Here is a 20,626-nt window from a genome sequence, read left to right as displayed (position 1 = left end):
CGCTCTGCTTGTATAACAAAGCCGAATACAATTGTAAATTGTCAGAACTTTTCAAATTCCTTTCCACAATGTCTTTTTCAAAATCTTCCAACAGACCCACATTTCTAATAGACAAGCATTTCCCATCTGCAAGCCGTACTGAACATTTTTTTAACTTGAATGACTGTGGTCCACGAAATTAGAGTTCAATCTTCCTGCCTTTTCCACACATGTTATTTAACATAACCCATGCACTAGCGCTAAAATTGTTATTAAAAAAACTGTCTTAAATCATCATGACGAGCCTTCATTCTGTGTTGAGACTCTTCCACTCTAGACTTCACAACATCATAGTCAAGAAGTCTCTGGTAACACATTGGTTTTGCCAAGTAACTATTCAGGAAAAAGTTTGGAGCGGAAATACCATCCCCTCAACAACATAAAAGGAGAAAATTCCGTAACCGAATGTGACGTGGTATGATTTGCCCACATTTTCTGCCAGACAAACTCCACAACATCCAAACCACAAGGTGCATTCCAAAACTATCAAATACTTTTGATAATTCGTTAGAGAATTTATGGGTCCTGCAAAATCTAACTCTATTTTCTGCCAAGGGGCATCAGGCAATGGTACAGGAACCATATGTGTATCACACAATTTTCAATGTTTATTAGATAACTAGCAGCCCGTCCCGACGTTATCCGGGTATGAATTGCTGCCGGCCAGTAGTATATTGTTTTGTAGGATTTCGTTTTGATAGCATTTCTTATCTGTGACAGGCCTGTGAAACGCTCCGATTCACAGTGCACTGCTGATGCACTTAAGAGTGCGCTGCGCGTTCAGTAGTGTGTGAACTCGAGTTTCCCTACTTTATTTATCCTTGCAATATTATATAGCGCAAACTCGACAACATGGCATAATTTACATTACAGAAGAACACATTAATTTGTGGTAGGCACGGGGAGGTAAAGCGATTTTGTCTGGAATCACAGGATGTTGAGCTGATGCCGATATTCGAACGTAGCTCCCCAGCTCTAAAGTTCACAATTCTAGAACTTGTGGCGGGAGGTGTGTCTAAAAGTGTATGTCGGTGCTGGCCATCAATGAGAGAGACCTGTGCATTTTTCAAATGGGTGGTGAAAAAATATGAGTATGTTGCTGGAGATGTGGGCCGCCGTGCCACCAATGTACTTACCGGGGGAGGGTAAACACCCATTATTCCACAACTTTCTTTCCGCATACCATCACTCCTCATACTTGGTACATGGTACATTACAAAAGTACCATGACTCCGCAATGCCATTATAACGCATGGCATTACATTTTTATATGCTTTTACCACGCATACATTTACAACGAAATTTGTTGTAAATGCATGAATGGTAAAAGCATGTTTTTTTTTAATGTTTGGATAAGGTAAGTATGGGTACAGGGGTATATGTTTTGGGGTACTGAGGTATATGTTTTGGGGTGTTTGGGTATTTTAAGGGTTCAGATATAGTTTTGGGTTATGGTGTACAGGGGTAGTTTTAGGGTTTAGGGATAGGTATGGGTTTTGGGGTACGCTGGTATTTTTAGGGTTCAGGGCTAGGTTTGGGGTACAGAGGTATTTTTAGGGTTCAGGGCTAGGTTTGGGTTTTGGGGTACAGGGTATATTTATAGGGTTAAGATGGGTTAGTGTTTAAGGGTGTTTAGGGGTATTTTAAGGAGTAAGAGTGGGTTATGATTATGGGGTGCAGAGGTATTTAAAGGGAGCAGGGTGGGATTAGCACACGATATGAGACATGGCATGAAGGGCGGAACGTACCACACGCCCCCAGCGTTTGTCACGCCCACAGCACAACGCAGACACGCCCACAAGAGACTACTTTGCTGGCACGGTTCTTTTACCTTTTAAATGTATATGGTGGGCGTCTGCATAGCATATGTCCTTCTGCTGCAACTACCCTTTTCAACGCTGTATTGGGTGTTGTGATTGGTGCTGTGGTTCCTGAGATTACCCGCCTCAAAGGTTTAGGCTCTCTTTATTATATTAGTATGGATAAACTCTGGTTATACCTGTCAACAAATTCCTCGACACAAGTATCCATACCTGGCACCCAAAACGTATGTCTCAAAATCTTCTCAATGGAAGTTGAACCCGAGTTAGCCAAAGATATGATATTGTGTAATTTACACAGTGGAACAAATCTCGCCCCCTAAGTAAAATATTGTTTTCCACAGTTAATTCCTGAGCAATTTGGAAAAAGCATTTCAAATTACCCTGCACATTTTTTATCCCGGGCCAACGTTTCTCCACAAATTCACACACCTTTTTCAATTAAACATCCACTTCACGCGCCTTGTACCATCTGTTTCCAAAATTCTGCCCTAACATTTTTCCGAAATGTCTACATCAGCAGCAACACATTCTTCATTGAATAAATCAGACTCGCCTGCCTCCATTTCAACCAATAAGCTTGACAGACAATCCACTCTACAATTAGCAGATCCAGCAATATACTGAACATCAAAATTTAATTCTTGCAGATTCGATAAGATTGTAATAAGTCTAGAAAATGCTCTAGACACCTCTATTTCACCTAATAAGAAAGTTAAAGGCTTTGAGATCTGTACACAAAATGAAATGTGTTCCTCACATGTCTTGATTTTTTTCAATGCCCCACACACACACCAACTCCTCCCTCTGTATGGAGTTCTATCTATTGTCACCATCCTTAAGTGCTCTTGATGCAAACACAATAGTGCGATTCACCCTATTGACATTCTGACATAACTCAACAATAACAGAACATTCCACACCTGACACATGTTTTCAAAACACTCATTCATCAATAACTTTTTCATATCTTGAACCCTTTTTCTTTCAGTTTTCCCCACACACGTTTCTCTTTTCTGTAACATCCTCTTGAGAGATTCCATTATGACAGTTTACCCCTCCACAAATCTAGAATAGTAGTCAGACAAACCCACCAAAGATTTCAACTCATCTTTGTCTTTCGGACAGTACACAGTCAAATGAACAAAAATAGTTATCTAGCAAATTGCTTGTTAAAATAAGCTGTGCCGCTGATACAGTCAATCAAAATGGCTGCTTCACGTTTGACACACACAACGCTGGGTTGCACGTCGTGAGTCCAAGCTTGCACTACTCTGACATGCCCGTGACCACTCCATAGCCATGACCAGTGCTGGAAGCTTGACACACTTCCCCTGCCGCGATAAAGCTTGGAAATAACTCGTAGCAGCCGCCTTCAATCTCTTTGCTCGTTCCACTTATAAAACATTTCTTTTCCACACCTGGCAAAGTGATCCGATAGGCTCCGGACACAGGTAACCATTCACAAATATAAGAGTTTACTTGTGACAAAGTAAGCACCTCACCAACTCAATCCCACTCTTCTCCTTATGTTACAAGTGAATCCTCTCCACTTGTTCATAAGTTTACATGTATTATTTATTATTCAGAAAATAAGTAATTCTGAAAAGAGCCCATCAATCCGCTTCCGACACCTCCATGATCCGCTGCCAGTAACGATGACCGCCGGCATCCAAACTTCTACTAACATTCCAACTCCCAACTCCCATCTCCCTTGTGACACGCTTACCACAATAACATAGTTAACAATAAAGTGAACCACATACATACGAAGTAATTGTATGCAAAACCTAAATACCGCTCATATAACATTCTGACCTCTGTCTTTGACCAGCCACTTAGCTTCCCAAACTCTTTCTTCAGTTGTCTTTTTTTGTGTGGGGTTTAGCAAGATTTTTGCATTGCAATAATAGATGACTCCTTAGTAAGAGGCGGGGAGGGGGGGGAGTAAATGGATACCCTGAAATTCCTCCTGGAGCCAGAGATGCGTAAAGTGGAATTGAGCAGGAAGTTAGTTCTGATTGTGATATGTCCAAGTTCTGCAGTGCTGATCCATGTGACCTTACCAAACACATACTGAAATGTTTTTTTTTTTACTTTGATGCAGCCTCAGACTATGGGCTAAAACTTCCAATTTTGCGCTCCAATCCTGAAGATCAGGTCCTCTACCAGACGGAACGGTACAATGAGGAGACTTTTGGCTATGAAGTCCCCATTAAGGAAGAGGGTGACTACGTTGTGGTGGTCAAGTTTGCTGAAGTTTATTTTGCACAATCTCAGCAGAAGGTGAGTCAGTAACTAAGTTCAAGCTAATAGGCCTTTGTGGGAATGTATATTAAGATACATCGCGTCAAAATTTGTAGTTTAATTCTCCTATGTCAGCAGTGAATATCTCTTATTTTTGTGTGACTGCAGGCAATTACGTTTTCATGTGCATGCTCTTGATTATCCTCACCCCCTTTTAAGTGACATGATTAGACACCTTACCTCATGGCTCAAACTGTCCTTATAAGTGTAGGTTTTAGAACTGTTGCTTGCCGTCTTAAAGTATTCTTTTATTCTCAAGTTAGTTTAGTGCCATTGTACTAGGAATGAACCGGTAAATGCGCCTTCAAGGGATTTATTTCAATACTTGTTTTCACTCTTTTAGTTCACCATTCAAGGCAAGCTAGCAAATACTGCTTGCAGTGTAATACATTTTTGTTATTTCTTTTCGTAGAATATAAACGTACTTAGATTGTACTCTTATTCACAAAATGACAATACAAGATCTAATCATAGACCAATATATCCAAACACAGGTGTAAGTATAAAAATAACTTTATATTGAGAATTAATATAGGGTACTTGTAGGTTTAACTAACAGTGAAACCAGAAGGAAACACGCTTTTTCAATAATTAACCCCTTCACTGTAACAATTGTGTACAGTTTTTCATATAAAACAAATGATATTTAAGAAAGAAGTGTATTTGTCGATGTTTTGGTCCTCATGCTTTCGTCAGTAAGACCATCTTCAGGACTGTAAACGTTAAAAACAGTTGACCCCTTGTAGCTCTTTCAGAATGTTGAGCAGCTTATTTAGGTTCATGAGGAAAGTACTAGACGCTTGATGATTGAGTCAAGTCAAGTCAATAAAGCTTTATTTCGCCAGTTTTCAACCATAAAAGCAGAGTACAAAATACAATATAAATTGATGATTGAGTCTGTAATGTCTCATGCAGCAAGTCACAGCGTGAGTAAAAATTGTTCTACCACTCCTTAATAGAGAAAGACTTCAGTTACATTTACTCCAGAGATTCACGGTATGCCTCAGAACTCCAACAGACTTAATCTGTAGTAATCTTTTATAGTAGAACTGCATGAGGAGAACCGTTAGTCATGCTAGTTAGCAATTGTACTAAGAAAACTCTAATTTCTTCAAATCTTAGACAGCGCACTGTTGCATATCCAAAGTACTGATGTTTTATAACTTGTGGGTGTTTGTGCTGTTTTCACACAGTTTTTATGCATGTCTTGCTTACAAGTCAACTTTTTTTTCCCCTCTCGCTGTCTTTAGGTGTTTGATGTACGTTTGAATGGCCATGTTGTGGTTAAAGACCTGGACATTTTTGACCGAGTGGGACACAGCACAGCCCACGACGAGATCATCCCCATCAGTGTGAGGAAGGGGAAGTTAAGTGTGCAGGGTGAAGTGTCCACATTCACCGGAAAGCTCCACATAGAATTTGTGAAGGTAATAACACGGTCTCTGCATGAAGCTGCACCTTCACTGTCAGAAACCCATTAATTGGTCCCAAGGCATAAAGGGGTAACTGGGCCTCAGCCAAGGTGGTTTAGTTAGTTTCCCATTGATGTCTAAGGAGCAGACATACTATAGATCCTGATAACTGGGAACCAAGTACACTTTTTAGCCCCTGACGTCATGGTAGTGATAGAAGCTGTGCAGGGCTTGTTCGGGAAGGTGTATGGGATTAAGGATAGTACTTTATTGTACCTTCACTTACCACTCAATACTGCACACAGATCTGGAAGTTCGGAATGAACAGATACTACTAGCATGTTCTTATTTAGGACTTAAGAAAATACGTGTTACAGTGGCAAATCTAGCTGCTGCTCGGGGTATATGACGTCAGCAGCTGTAAGTTCATCAAGCCAAAGGTCAGTGTCTGTAATGTGCATATGAATAATTGGCTAACAAATCTACTCGGTTGTAGTTTGCTCTTGTCCATTTGGTAACTCGTTATGAGCAAGTGTGTTTTTACTTGCGGTCATTGCACTATGAATCTTGCATATGGATTCAGTTTGCACTCTGCCCCTTCCCTGCCTCCTTAAGGCAGCATCTGTTATTCTATACTGGCAGTGGTCTAGGTGTTTCTTCGGCGCAAGGCAACCTTTCTGTCCTTGCTGTGCCCCTTCCCAACCCCCACACCCACAAATAAACAATACAAAGAGGACTTTGAAACGACAGTAGATTTAAGCCTAGAACCAGCGTTGTAGAATTCCTGGGTCGTGTGACAGGTTGCTGGGGTACTTCAATATGCTTGACAGCACTGTCCGTCAGTCTCTCAATGCTTAGACCCACGATGCACACACCGCTCACTTCTTCTTCTAAACCACAGAATGTGGTTCTGTTTTCTCCAGCTCTCCATACCGAGTGTCGGGCACACAATCACCGCCACAGCTATGAACATGAGATGCACAAAAGTCCCTCTTATGTGTCTTTCTCGTTTCTGCAGTTTGTTCTTTCTCCATCAGCTCCACTTATGATCACTTCCTCGCCAAGGATGTGGCTACGGTAATCTTCACGGCCTGATGGTGCAACCAGTGGCGCACTAGTTTATACTCCAGACGCTGTAAATCACTCAATGTAGTTCCTCTGGGCAGCCCCATTCCAGGCAACTATGGCCAAGCAAATCCTGAAGGCAGACTCCTTCCTGCAGGGATACCGACAGCACTCGTGTCTTAGCAGGCTAGACGGATTCCTTTGCAAGGCAGATCTACACCTCCTCCTGCAGATGGTTACAGACACCTTCAGGTGATGTCTCCTCACCTGTAGGAAGCTGGCTACCAAAAACACCATCCCTATATCTCAGATATTTACCCAGTACCCTGTAGCGTGTTCTGGAACCACGACTGCCAGTTTCAGTCCCTCTCTTACGTTCCTTTCTGAGACATTCCTCGTGCTGTCATGGAACAGTTTCTAGGCAGTTGATAGTAGGTGAATAACCTATGTGGCATTTAGGTACAATATTATAATGTGCTTAAAAAGGAAAGACGCCTCTAGACAAAACGCCCACCAGCACACAAAAAAGTGTCCGGCCCTGTCAAAAGGCTAAGGAGACTATCTCCAGGTTCTCTATGCTTTTATCCAATCTAATGGAAGTGCTTTCATGAAGGAACAAAAGGCAAGTTGCAGCAAAAGGTCACTTCTAAAGGAAGCACCATCTCCATCCCCCCCAACTCTTCAGAGTTTGATGTTACACAAAAGCTTTAGGAATGTGAGAAGTACACAGTGTTTGTCTTCCCCCTCCTTAATGCACAATGTCCAGACATATCCTACCACACCACTACACTACATACATGCACTGTCTAGGCACACAATATAGCAACAGACCAAGCTACATGTTATTAGGCAAAACTTCAGAAATGAGGCTGAAAGCCCACTTGCTAAATTACGAAGACCAGGAAAAAGGCCTGTTCTGCAACCATGATTCAAAAACTAATGCTTCCACCACTGTTAAGCCCATTTTAAATGGCAGGGGGCAGTACTTCCTGTTGCTAATAAAGGCATGCATTGTGCACCCAACCAGCCCTACTCATGGTCATGTATTGTATTTAGCACAAGCAATCTTTCACAAACGGACATGACACTCTTTTAGGTTCAGGCCAGAAAGTCCAATTGAACACCAGTGAGATAGTAAATATTGTGTAGCAAACTAATGAAAAGAGAAGATCAAGAACATCCACCTCACCCCCCCCCTCCCTAATGCCCCCCACCACCACCGAATCGTAGCAGGTTTTTGCATGTGTAGCTAAAAATGTACTGAACCAGAATTTATTCAGGTTTTGTGGAGAAAAAGTCTGAAGTCCTGTACACTGTTTTAATTTGCTCCCTAAGTTTAGCATTCCACTTGTTCGTTTTAAGAATAGCTTATCTTTTCATTAAGGAGGGGATTCCAAATTTGTACTCGCTCAAGGGGTCAGTGTAAACTTTGAATATCACAATTTTAGTTTTTACTTTTGATCATGAATGCTTAAAGAAACATGTTGCTTGCAATCGTGTACGGTACAAGGCGAATCAAAAGATTTTAAACAAAAACAAGCTCTGAATGCAGAAGTTGCTTAAAACGTGATCTGAAGAATCGTTTTCATTTAATGTATTGTAGAAGAAATTGCACACCAACTAAATTGAAACTTGGACCATTTTTCGATAGATGAGATTTGTGGTGAAGCCAGGCCAAATATTTGTAGGTCTCAGAACTTCGAAAATAGTTGCACAGTAAGTTTCCTCAAGTTTATTTAGATCTGCAATATCTCTGAGCCAATCATTGTATTTAGTAACTGAGATCCTGGAGCCAACCTGTTACTATTAATTAGTCTTTAGCCATGTTAGCGGTGTAGCTTGAGTGTACTTCAAACAACCCCTAGAAACCACTTATCAAAAATGATGCTTAAGTGTTTATTGATCATTTCAGGCAGCCCCCCACCCCGAGAGATATATAATTACATAACATTCCCATGCCATGTGCAATAAGCCTGCTCCACACCACATGTATGAGAAGAGTGTGAGCAGTGCATTTCATCCAATGCAATCCAACTGGTGGAAACATTTTAATTGAACACCTTTTTGATGATTGCTATAGTCCCCTGTTGGTCACTCGAGGCTTAACTCAGATCTATGTCCCAGGCATGATCCCTTTGGAAGATTGGGAATACAACAAAAGAGAATACGTTATATACCAAATGTTTCACATATTTAGAGGACATAATACACCAACTTGGACTACAGCTGCACCTTTGGGTATCCAGGAATCTCACTTTGAGTGAATTACTTGGGCAGATTTGTTCAACCTAGTCTATGGAGACACCGGACTCCCTGCCCACAGCTGATCCAACGTTTAAATAAATAAAATCAAGGAACAAGTCACATGTATTTTAATCCCCAGGACTGAAAAGTCACTGGTAAACTTGGTTCCTGAAGTTACCTTCAAATCCTGGATTTTACTAAGAGGGGTGGAAGGAAAAAACATCGACTTTCCCAGTACGTTCATCCGCCTCAGCTATGCTACTAATGTGTTAATTGTCTGAATCTTGCTTTGTGGGGTGCTGTACATACTAAGCGAAAGCAAATTCAAAGCTAGAGGGTCAGCCACCACTCTTTCATTACTAGCATGTGGCATATCCTTAATTGTATGGCACCAGTAATATGCATATTGCATCGATATAATGTCCTTCAAGATCCGGTACCACTAGACCCCACTCGCTTTCACCTCCTTCCCACTCCCCAGGCTAGTAAACATTCATATCTTACCCTTGGATTTCCCTTCTCAAATCAGAGTGGCCAAAGTCCTCATGAAGAGCCTCTTAGTGACCACATTGGGGGCATTTTGCAAGATATATAGCTGCCAAAGCAACACTGCTATTTTAATAGTCTATCGTAGACGAAGACCGCTGTATCCAATTGGTAACCTTTGCCTCTGGCTCAGTCAATACTGCGTCCACCCGCTCCTGGCCATCCTTGTAGCGCTTCCACACTCTGTGCCTGACTGTGCCCCCGATCTCGCCTGTGGTATCGTATTTGCTGCTGATCACATTTGCTGCTAAAATTAATTTGTGTGCCAGCCTGTGCATCGCGTATTTGCTGCTGATCGCATTTGCTGCTAAAATTAATCTGTGTGCCAGACTGTGCTACACGTTTCTGCTGCTGATCGTATTTGCTGCCTGAATTAGTTTCTGTGCCCAGATCTCGCCCTGCATCACCTTGTTGTTGTTTGGTGCCATTTTGTTGTCCCAGCCCGTCTCTCCTCCCTGCTCCCAGCCGCTGCTCCCCCGCGGCCCCACCCCCGCTCCCTACAGCACCTACAATCGATCCCCTCCCCACTCGCCACCCCGCTCCCGCCTCCCAGCTGCTCCTCCCTCCCACTGGAACATAAGGGGAGACTGGAACGGTGAAGAGCTGTGACCGCCCTGACCTGGTCAGACACGGTCGCTCCACCCGCTCCTGGCCATCCTTGTAGCGCTTCCACACTCTGTGCATGACTGTGCCCCCGATCTCGCCTGTGGTATCGTATTTGCTGCTGATTGTATTTGCTGCTAAAATTAATTTGTGTGCCAGCCTGTGCATCGCGTATTTGCTGCTGATCGCATTTGCTGCTAAAATTAATTTGTGTACCAGCCTGTGCATTGCGTATTTGCTGCTGATCGCATTTGCTGCTAAAATTAATTTGTGTGCCAGCCTGTGCATTACGTATTTGCTGCTGATCGCATTTGCTGCTAAAATTAATTTGTGTGCCAGACTGTGCTACACGTTTCTGCTGCTGATCGTATTTGCTGCCTGAATTAGTTTCTGTGCCCCGATCTCGTCCTGCATCACCTTGTTGTTGTTTGGTGCCATTTTGTTGTCCCAGCCCGTCTCTCCTCCCCGTTCCCAGCCGCTGCTCCCCCGCTCCCTACAGCACCTACAATCAAGCCCCTCCCCACTCGCCACCCCGCTCCCGCCTCCCAGCTGCTCCTCCCTCGCTCCGCCCCCTTCCACTCTCCACTTATGACAGATGCACTTGCGCACAGCGTTCACGCGCAGCCTTCCCCGTTCCCAGCCGCTGCTCCCCCGCTCCCTACAGCACCTACAATCGAGCCACTCGCCACCCCGCTCCCAGCTGCTCCTCCCTCGCTCCGCCCCCTTCCACTCTCCACTTATGACAGATGCACTTGCGCACAGCGTTCACGCGCAGCCTGCGTGCCCTATGTGCGTCGAAGGCGCGCCAAAGGTAAGCCCGTCTGCGCCTGGCCCGCGTCCAGTGCCAGATCCCCTGGCAAAACCCACTCCACCCGGCTAACGTACGACGCTGCATCCCTCATTGCACTCAACACCGGCCGAATCCCCGACTGCCACCAATCCACCCCTGTTCGCACCCACAGACCCTTCACCTGCCAATCCTGCAAGTTCTACTGCATCAGAACCCACACTACATCCACAAATGCCAAACAAAACTCTAACAACAACCACCTGAAGTGCATCCTTCTCAACACCCGCTCGGTCCACAGACACGCCATTGAACTATGGAACCTACTGGACACCACAACACCGGACGTCGCCTTTCTCACGGAAACATGGATGAACGCCTCATCAGCGCCAGACATCGCCATAGCCATCCCGGACAGATACAAGATCACCCGAAAAGATCGCATCAACAGAACAGGAGGAGGTATCGCCATCGTTCACAAGAACACCATCCGCATCACGACCACCACCGACGACACCTTCTCAGCCACTGAACACCTCCACTTCCAGATACACACCAACCCCAAGACCACACTTGGAGGCACCCTCATCTACAGACCCCCAGGACCCCGCACACAGTTCAGCGAAGACATTGCTGGCTTCATCAGCCCGCACGCCCTCCCCTCCGATGACTATATCCTCCTAGGAGACCTCAACTTCCATCTGGAGAATAACAACGACGGCAACACCACCACCCTGCTGGACAACCTCACCAGTCTCTGACTCAAACAACTGGTGAACACCCCCACGCACTACGCCGGACACGCACTCGACCCAAATTTCACCTCCAGCAAGCACATATCCTTCAATCACGCCACGGGACTCCACTGGACAGACCACAGCTGCGTCCACTTCAGCTTCAGAAAGACCACGACACACCACCACCCGCAACAAGTTCCCCGAAGAAACTGGAACAAAATTACCACCGATCAGCTCACCACATCTCTAAACCAAAACCCTCCACCTAGACCCACGGACCCAAACCAAGCAGCCATTAAGCTCGCACAATGGATCACCCACTGTGCTGACGAACTAGCACTCTTGAAAAACCCTCCCAACAAGCCAGGAAGCAAAAAAGCCTCTTGGTTCAACGACGACTTCAAGAACTCCAAAAAGAACTGCCGCACCCTCGAGAAAGCATGGCGAAGAAACCCAACCACAAACAACATTACCGCCCTCAAGAACGCCACCCGCAAACACCACCAGCTGATCCGCACCACCAAAAAATCAGCATTCAAGGAGCGTCTAAACAAAAGGCCCACAACAGCAAAGAACTCTTCAGCATTGTCAAAGAGCTCACCAACCCAAACGCCGGCAACAACATCACTCCCTCTCAAGACCTCTGCGATTCTCTTGCCTCATTCTTCCACAGCAAGATCGCTGACATACATAACCGCTTCGGCGACCTGACCACTCCCCCAACCACATAACCGAAGCCCCCCACCACCACCACCCTCCGCGCCTGGACCCCGATCAGCACCGAAGACACCATCCGCACGTTGAATTCCATCCACTCCGGATCGCCAACCGACCCATGCCCCCATCACATCTTCAACAAGGCCGACTCATCATCGCCCCCCAACTCCGGGACATCATCAATTGCTCCTTCAACACTGCCACCTTCCCGGAAAGCTGGAAACATGCCGAACTTACTACCCTCCTGAAGAAACCTACTGCGAACCCCACCGAGCTTAAGAACTACCGTCCCATCTCGCTCCTCCCATTCCCAGCCAAAGTCATAGAGAAGACCGTCAACAGTCAGCTCACCGCCTTACTTGAATCTAACAATGCCCTAGATCCCTCACAATCCGGTTTCCAGCCAACCACAGTACCGAGACCGCCCTCATTGCAGCCACAGAAGACATCCGGACACTGCTCGACAACTGGGAAACAGTGGCCCTCATCCTCCTGGACCTCTCCGCAGCGTTCGACACAGTCTGCCACCGCACCCTTGTACAGCGCCTCAGAGACGCCGGGATACAAGACAAGCCCTTGGATTGGATCATCTCATTCCTAGCCGGAAGAACCCAAAGAGCCCGCCTCCCCCCTTTTAGATCAGACGCCACCGAAGTCATATGCGGAGTACCACAAGGATCCTCACTCAGCCCCACCCTCTTCAACGTCTACATGAGCCCCCTCGCATCCATCGCACGCCAACACAACCTCAACATCATCTCCTATGCAAACGACACCCAGCTGATCCTCTCCCTCACCAACGACCCAACCACCGCCAAAACCAACCTACAAGAAGGGATGAAAGACGTAGCCGAGTGGATGAAAAACAGCCGTCTAAAACTGAATTCAGACAAGACGGAAGTGCTTACAAAGATCTTAATTATTCCAGACCCCATATAAGACATGTCAGAGGTTCTACTACAAAGTAAGGGAGATAAAAGACATCCTTGCCTCGTTTCCCTACTGGACTGTAGTCTCCAGAGAGCAATCCAAGTGTGCAAACCTTAGCAGTGTATAGCAGTCTAACCAGGGAGAGGAAGTAATTTCTCCCCCTATATCCTACGAAGCATTTCCAATCGAAAAGGCAACTTGGTTTGAGTCAGTTGCCTTCTCCACATCGATGAAGCTGCAGGTCTCCATTATGAATAATGGAGACGAGCCATCTCAAATTATTATGTGTGGCTGTATCTGGAACGAGCCCCACTTGATCTGAAGGTACAAAAAAAGACCTATAGAAAGCAATCTACTGTCTAACATTTTGGTCTAACTGCTCACCAAGAGGGCTGTAGCAGCATTGAAACGACATTCACAACATATGTGGCAGTTTCAAATCTTAATATTCTTTTGAGAATTCAGGACCGATACCATCAGAATATGGGACTGTACAGTTGTCTAAGTCCTAAATATCCTCTTAGCTCTCCTCTGCTGTTAGTGGCTATTTCAATAGACTCTGTTGCCCCTGTCAATGCAAGCTAATGTAACCTAATCTTTATATAGCTTAGTTTCTGTCCAGGTTTGGGACAGCCAAGATTTATTCAGAACTCCTCGTATTGCTCAAACACATCAACGATTTGGTTTGGCAACTATCTTTAACACTGCATTCTTGAATATTGAATTCTTGGAGCTCTGCTTTTGCACACCCAGGACCAGAACTACACTAGACGTTCCCTTTCTCCTTCACACATCTTTTTCAGACTATTCGTAATTCCCTGTAGTATTGATTTATTCTTAGTAGATGCATAGATGTTCTCCAATCTGTGCAAAGTGCCCTCCACTAAGTGCAAGCTGCTATTGATGGATTCAAGGACCCCAGACTCTCTGGAGATACATACTCCCCCACATACTTTGAAGGCTTACCAGCACTCCAAACTGAGTTCCTGACACCTTAGACAAAGGTTTGCCGCTTTAGTCTCAGTTGGTGTTTGAAACAGTACATCAGTACTATACTTTGAAATCCTCACAGCCTAGTTGACAGGCAGAGAGTGAGGAATGTCAGTTCAGCCACAGCTGGAGAGTGATCGGAGAGAACGTGACTGCCTGCTAAATACCTTATGCAGAATGCATCTATAAGTGGAAGATCGAACCTAGAATGCACATCATGTACATAGAAGTAACATGCTTTTCAAAGCAGCCTTGACCACAGGTAGGGAAACTACACGAAATCTGCCAACTGCACGTTGTAAAATAGATTTAAACCGTCACCACTTTAACAGTATAACATAGACATGGGGTTATCTACTGCCCATTTTCCAGATACTCAGCATGATCAATATTATGGTCATAGCTATCAACAAAGTTTTATGGACATTTATTTTACCTATTGGTAGACTAGCCTGGCTTCTTTCTCTGCTCTGTCACATATTAGATGAAAGCATATCTCTCTCTGTATTAAAATTGCAGCGGATCTAGAGTATGTAAAGAACACAGAATAAAATATGAGGGCCCGCTCCCAGCTAGATCAGCATACACGGATCCCAAATGTATCTTGCAGCATCAGGATGCTTGTTCCAATGCACTTAGCATAGGAGAAAACATCCCCAGTCTTTAACAGGTTACGTTTTCTGACTTTCTAGGACATCACCCGCACTGTGACAGCTATTCAAACAGCAGGGGCCAAAATAGGAGCAGATAATCTAAACCCCAGAGTGAAGTGGTGAACACCCTTTGTGGTTATGACCACCATTTAGGTAATTTATAGTACCCTATCCAACCAAAGTAGATTCCAACTCTGCATCCCGTAAAACAATTGTAAATAGCCATTGCAACCCTGTCTTTCAATGGCAAAGGATCCATTGATGTTGAAATAATGTAACTGCCACTTTCAGTGTCCGGGTGTTGTATAGTTGTGTTTCCTTCAATATGGCTACTTGGTGTCAGTAGCCCATTTCTTTGTGTTCCCACTTTCCCAACCTCCCATAGTACCTATGAGTGTTCTATCTGGTATGTGAAAGTTCCAGCATTGGCAGTTGATGGTCTGGTGAGCTGTAAGGTGTACAGTTCTGCTGTACTATCTTAATAAATCTATCTTGTAACCTGAAGACGTGTCCTGCTACCTACCTAAACCACTTACAACATTTTGGCGACATTCTGCGCTGACCAGACCAGAGGAGCAGACCAAGAAGAACAGTGCAGCACAAGCAGTACCTCGCACCACAAACCCATGAAGGCGTCTCGCCCAACTGCGGCAAGAAGTAAAGAAACCAGAAAACTGTGAAACGCTTTGAAAAGTAAAGGAAACCTGCCGCAAGTACTCTGTTTAGTCAGAACTATTGCCTACTGGCATTCAAATTGTACCAGTAACCTCAGTCACGCAAGAATCTCTAACTACGACCAGAAACAAACGAATAGAGCAACAAACTAAATAGAGGAAAAACTCGAAACCAGTAGCAACTTTAAAAAAAAGCAACTAAGAAGAAATCAAATCTTCACCTCCCCAGCCTATATAATGAGCAAAAGTAACCAGTAACCTGTGCCTACAAAGTCAAGACTGATTGCGTTAAACCCCAGCTGCTGCCATTCAACATAGGTGCGTGACACGGGAAAACTACCAAATTAATTTGGAGTGCACAGCTCACGTAAATATCCAACCGTGAGTAAAGAGATTGTGTGATGTAAGTGGAGTCATTAGAGCCTCACCGTCTTTCAGCTGGGAGATCCTTTCCCTGATCGGTCAGCCTCACTTTAATGACGTCGTAGAACCTCCGAGGGTTCTGGCGTAGAGGCAGAGTTTTCGTTGTGGCACGTCCAGCGTCTGCACGTTGTTCCATGTCCCGGCATCTAGCTGGTGAGGTGCTACCAGTTTGTGACATCATCGCGTGTAACATCATCACACGACGTGTTATGTCATGAACGTCAGGAAGCCATCTTGTGGCTTTGTTCTCTGATTTTACTTTAGTTCCTATAGCAAGGTAGGTTACTGGAACGCAATGCCACGGATTGAAGTTAATGGAGACACGAATATAAACTCGGCGGTTGCCACACGCTGTTTAATTTGAGCAACAGTGAGTTATTGTTAAGTGACTGTCAAGTTTTTTTACTATCTACATAAATGCTGTGTTGCAAAGTACTTCCATGTATTTGTATCGTACGGAATGAGAGAGCCCGAGTGTTCGCAACACATTCAACTTTATGCCAGAACCGATGTACGTGACATTTCACCTTTAATTGAAGTGAAACACCGTCTGTGTCAAATTTTCAACAACACTGCCATCTTGTGGATCTTGAAAGTATAACCGGGAACCAGAAAAGCTTAATAAGGTGTCAATGAGATATTTTGTGGAAAGTTAAACTGTCACTTATTTAAAAGAAAATAATAGATATTTGCACCTGTCATAACAGTACTCTACCGCAACTGTGGTGCAGTAGCAAAACAGATAGTGCAGTCACAACTAACTATTAAAAAAAATGCAAGCATGAAGAGGTTGTATGTAGTGCTTAGAGTACTGAAGCATCCCATGGTCAAAGAGCAAGATTTGCAGAGCTTTTTGGAAGTCGAATAGTCTGACTTGGAGAACATGCAACTTGTTTCAATTAATAAATCCAGTTTGTAGTAGACTCCTACAACATAACAAAAGATATCCTGTCTGAGTAGAATCTCACTTGGTGAAAAACAAAAAACAAAAAAAAACAATTGTTTGCAAGAGAGGTCGAAGCGCATAGACTTCTGAAGCACTAAAGCAGTACTTAAACACATAGAACTCAGCAACAGAGCACTATGAACAGGGGACAAGATTACCACAACTAGTGCCTGTTTTACACAGAGAGCCCAGTGACTGGGCACAGAGTTCAATTAAGTGAAAGCGAGCCCATAAGCGGCCGCTGGGCCCAAGCCAGAGACAAACGTCCTACAACTGGGAGCTACCACGTCATAGAAGCAAGATGGAATTGTTAGTCCCAGGATCGGAAGGGCCAAAGGCCCCCAGAATTACGTCTGGGAGAGGACAAAACTAGTTCAGGACCGGCAGAACTAGAAGGGGACAACTGATGTCCCAGAATTAGTACCAGGAGTGGGAAAAGGGTGTCCCAGGACCAGGAGAGTTCACGACCGAGAATTGTGATGGACAAGAGTTCCAGTACACCAACAGAAAGTTGTGACAAGGTGGTTCTCTGAACCGGGATAAATGTTCAGCGATTTGAACTGCGCTTTACAGCCCACAGTACTGATACAGTTTGTTCACAAATGAAATAAAATTTAAAGGTAACTTAGAGGCCCGAACCACACGCAGAGGCCCATAACTCGAGAAAAAGAACCACAACCGAGACACCTGGTCTAGAACTTCAACTTGGACTGTAAGAGAACTGGCTCCAACTTTTTCTTCGGGAACATCCTTCCAGAACTTTTTTGAGCATTGAAGGCACTTGTTGAACTATTCTATCTTCAACAATTAGCGGGAAGCCGCGGAGGACAAAGACTGACCGGAGAAAGTCAACTGTCTCTTCCCGTTTTTGCTGGCCACATTGACGGATTGTAGAGATTAGACTGTCTCTTCTTATTTTTTGTCAATCGAAGGGGCGAAGGTGGTCATCATGATCCTCGTCTTGATCCTGTCCCTTTGCCTTCGTCATCTGGAAGTCCAAGAGGTCGCTGACCTCCTATGTGTTTTATGTTTCCTTTCTTCTTGTTTTCCATGTCTTAACCTCTTACTATGTGTTTGAGTCTTTCATTTTTGTTTTATCTGTAAAGGAAGATGGTGTGTTGTATATTTGTGCTTCCTTCACCATGGCTACTTGGTGTCAGTAGCCCTTTCTTCGTGTTCCCACTTTCCCAACCTCCCATAGTAAAAGTGTTCTATCTGGTATGTGAAAATTCCAGCCTTGGCAGTTGATGGTCTGGTCAGCTGTGAGGTGTACTGCTCTGCTGTACTATCTTAATAAATGTATCTTGTAACCTGAAGATGTGTCCTGCTACTTACCTAAACCACTTAGAACACCGGCCATGCAAAATACTTAACAAACCTAAACAAGAACAACTATAATCGGAGGAGCCAAGATGGCGGCGGAGACGGAAGTGTAGTCTCCCGGCTCCCCGAGCCTTTGTTTCCCGCATGATTATCCTGCTGTCTCTTACCGACTGGATGCTGGGGAAAGTGTGCCGACGCTGTGGGTGTTCCTCCGGTGTCACTACCTGTCTGCTACCCTGAGCAATCATCGAATTGACCCGCCGGCGTCTGCCTTGGCCCTGGAACCGAGACCTGCGCTACCACGCACCGCCTGTGATTACTGAAGCTGAGGGGGTCGCCTGTGCTGAGCGGAGCGGAGCGGACGACCGGCAATGGGCTGTGTGGCCGTTTGCATCAGAAACCTGCGTGGAGGTTGAATATTGGCCGGCTGTGAGTCTGATTTACTGCTTTCCGTCGAAGGGACACCGAAGGTGAGCCGTGCTTTGTTTTCTCCAGCTTAGAGGTGCACCGGCTGCCGGAGCCCCTCTGTTAGCTCATCTCTGCCTTGGCCGAACGGAAAGGGGTCTCTCGCTGTGGACGTTTGCCATCACGGTTCCGTACTGTCCCTGGGTTCTAGACCCCTGCAATATAGCGCTACCCTCGCCTGGCTACCCCCTGGCGACAGGACTATGGCGGCCGGCTCCTCAGTGCTGATGGCGGATGGCGCCTCGACTCTTGGCCGGTGTGCCCAGCGCGAACCCGAGTGTGATGCTGGCCAGTCTGCCGCGCCTCGCACAGCGGAAGTGGTGGAAGAGCAATCGCCATTAACCTGCGCCTCAGTCCTTACTGTTCTTGCTCAACTGAGGACAGAGTGGTGTGAGGGTTCAAAACTGCTGGGGGAGAAACTGGACGGACTTGCAGCCGGATCGGGCTATTCTTTGCCAGTCCACCTTCTTCGCCTCGCTGATCAGCCTCTGCTGATCCCTGGTTGTGAAACTTTGTTGCCGCGACAATGTGTGATGCAACAGCTTCCTGGCGGTGATACTATGTGTGGACTGAGCTTCGACCACACCAGTGCTGTTACAATGTCTCTCTCCCTGGTGCAGACTACGACCTCGCCCACGGCGTCCATGGAGCTGCTGATACAAGACCGGATTAGTTTGGCTGACTGCCTTTATCCCGTAGTGACACTGTTAAACTGTGTTTTTCATCGTACTGCCGCTTTGACAATGCAGCTCCTGTTGGTTGTCGGCTTTGTTTGGGACTGGCGACGTCCATCTTGTCTTTGGACACTTCTTCTTCACCGAGTGCGGCCATTTTGTCCTTGTGTCTTGGTGAGGGCGGATCTTCCGAGGTACCCGTGTGCTGGGACATCTCTGCGAACTGGCCAGGGCTAAGACAATTCTTCGCTACTGGAAATCGCTGGTTTGGCGGGTGGGGTCCTGAGACGGAGCTCTTCTTTCTTATGTTCTATAGCTCTATGGGATTATTCTCCCCAATCTTTCCTGTGACTGTTGATTAAGGTGGGGGTTTCTCTATCACATGGGGGTGTGGGTGTGTTTAATGGCTGGGTACCCGGTAGACTCGCGCTTTGTCCCCCTTTTTGATACCAATTGACGTTTGTGTAATGGCTAGCACTAGAGGGCTCCTCTTAATAGATCTTTACTTTTGGCCGATAGAGGCTCGCACTTCCTTAGGGTGTATGGTGTCGGGACGTGGTACTCTCCCCGCTTTCTGTTGTACTCGCCAGTTATTGTTTGACCTACATCACACGGGGTGGAGTGAAGTGTGTATTGATTGGTGGGTGATGGCTCGGGATAGGACACCTCTTTAGGGTATGCTGATGTGTTCGGTTTGATTTCTCCCTATTTCCCTCTGTCTTTGATTCTACTCAACCTTGCTATTATGTATAGGGAGGAAGATGTTTTTGGCTGGGAAACCGGGAGGCTTGGTAATAGGTGGGCTCCTCCCCACTTTTTCCTATTATGAGAGTTAGATTAGATTTCTTTTCTTACTCTCTATTTCTCATGTGAAAGTCTTATTCTTTTTCCCTTTTTTCTTCTTGCTTCTGTATTACAGATGTTATACTTAATCCTTCCTTTTTTTTTTTCTCTCTTTCTTTCTTCCTTGTCCTAAATTTCGGGTTTATTGGGCGACAGACACACTGGTGGGGGGGGGGGGGGGGGGGGTAGGCCAGGCCGTAGCCTCTGCATGCGTGTAGGGTGGGGGGTTGGGGGATGGGATTTAGTTTCTTGATTTCAGTTTCTATGGTGCCTTTATTTCTTCTTTGTTTTGTTTTTCCCTCTTTATTCTCTCTTGGGTCCGTGTCTTATACAGTTTAGGGGTAGGTGGCGGTTGACACAGCTGGATGTTAGATGTGCAACTCCGGCTGCACATATTTCGTGCTGCCATGCTACTCAGAGGGCCTGAC

At 45.4% G+C, this 20,626-nt stretch overlaps 1 protein-coding gene across 1 annotated transcript in view; it reads left to right on the top strand.

Annotated features, from left to right (window-relative positions):
- MLEC (malectin) overlaps positions 1-20,626 on the top strand; it is a 96,545-nt gene that overhangs the window by 40,880 nt on the left and 35,039 nt on the right. Inside the window, exons 2-3 of the mRNA XM_086942849.1 lie at positions 3,967-4,145; positions 5,417-5,593. Of these exons, the coding sequence (XP_086798975.1) occupies positions 3,967-4,145; positions 5,417-5,593 (356 nt within the window). The remainder of the gene's footprint in view (positions 1-3,966; positions 4,146-5,416; positions 5,594-20,626) is intronic.

The sequence above is a fragment of the Lissotriton vulgaris genome, chromosome 11 (genome assembly GCF_964263255.1).
Source record: "Lissotriton vulgaris chromosome 11, aLisVul1.2, whole genome shotgun sequence".
Lineage (NCBI taxonomy): Eukaryota > Metazoa > Chordata > Amphibia > Caudata > Salamandridae > Lissotriton > Lissotriton vulgaris.
This window is presented reverse-complemented; position numbering and strand designations above follow the sequence as displayed.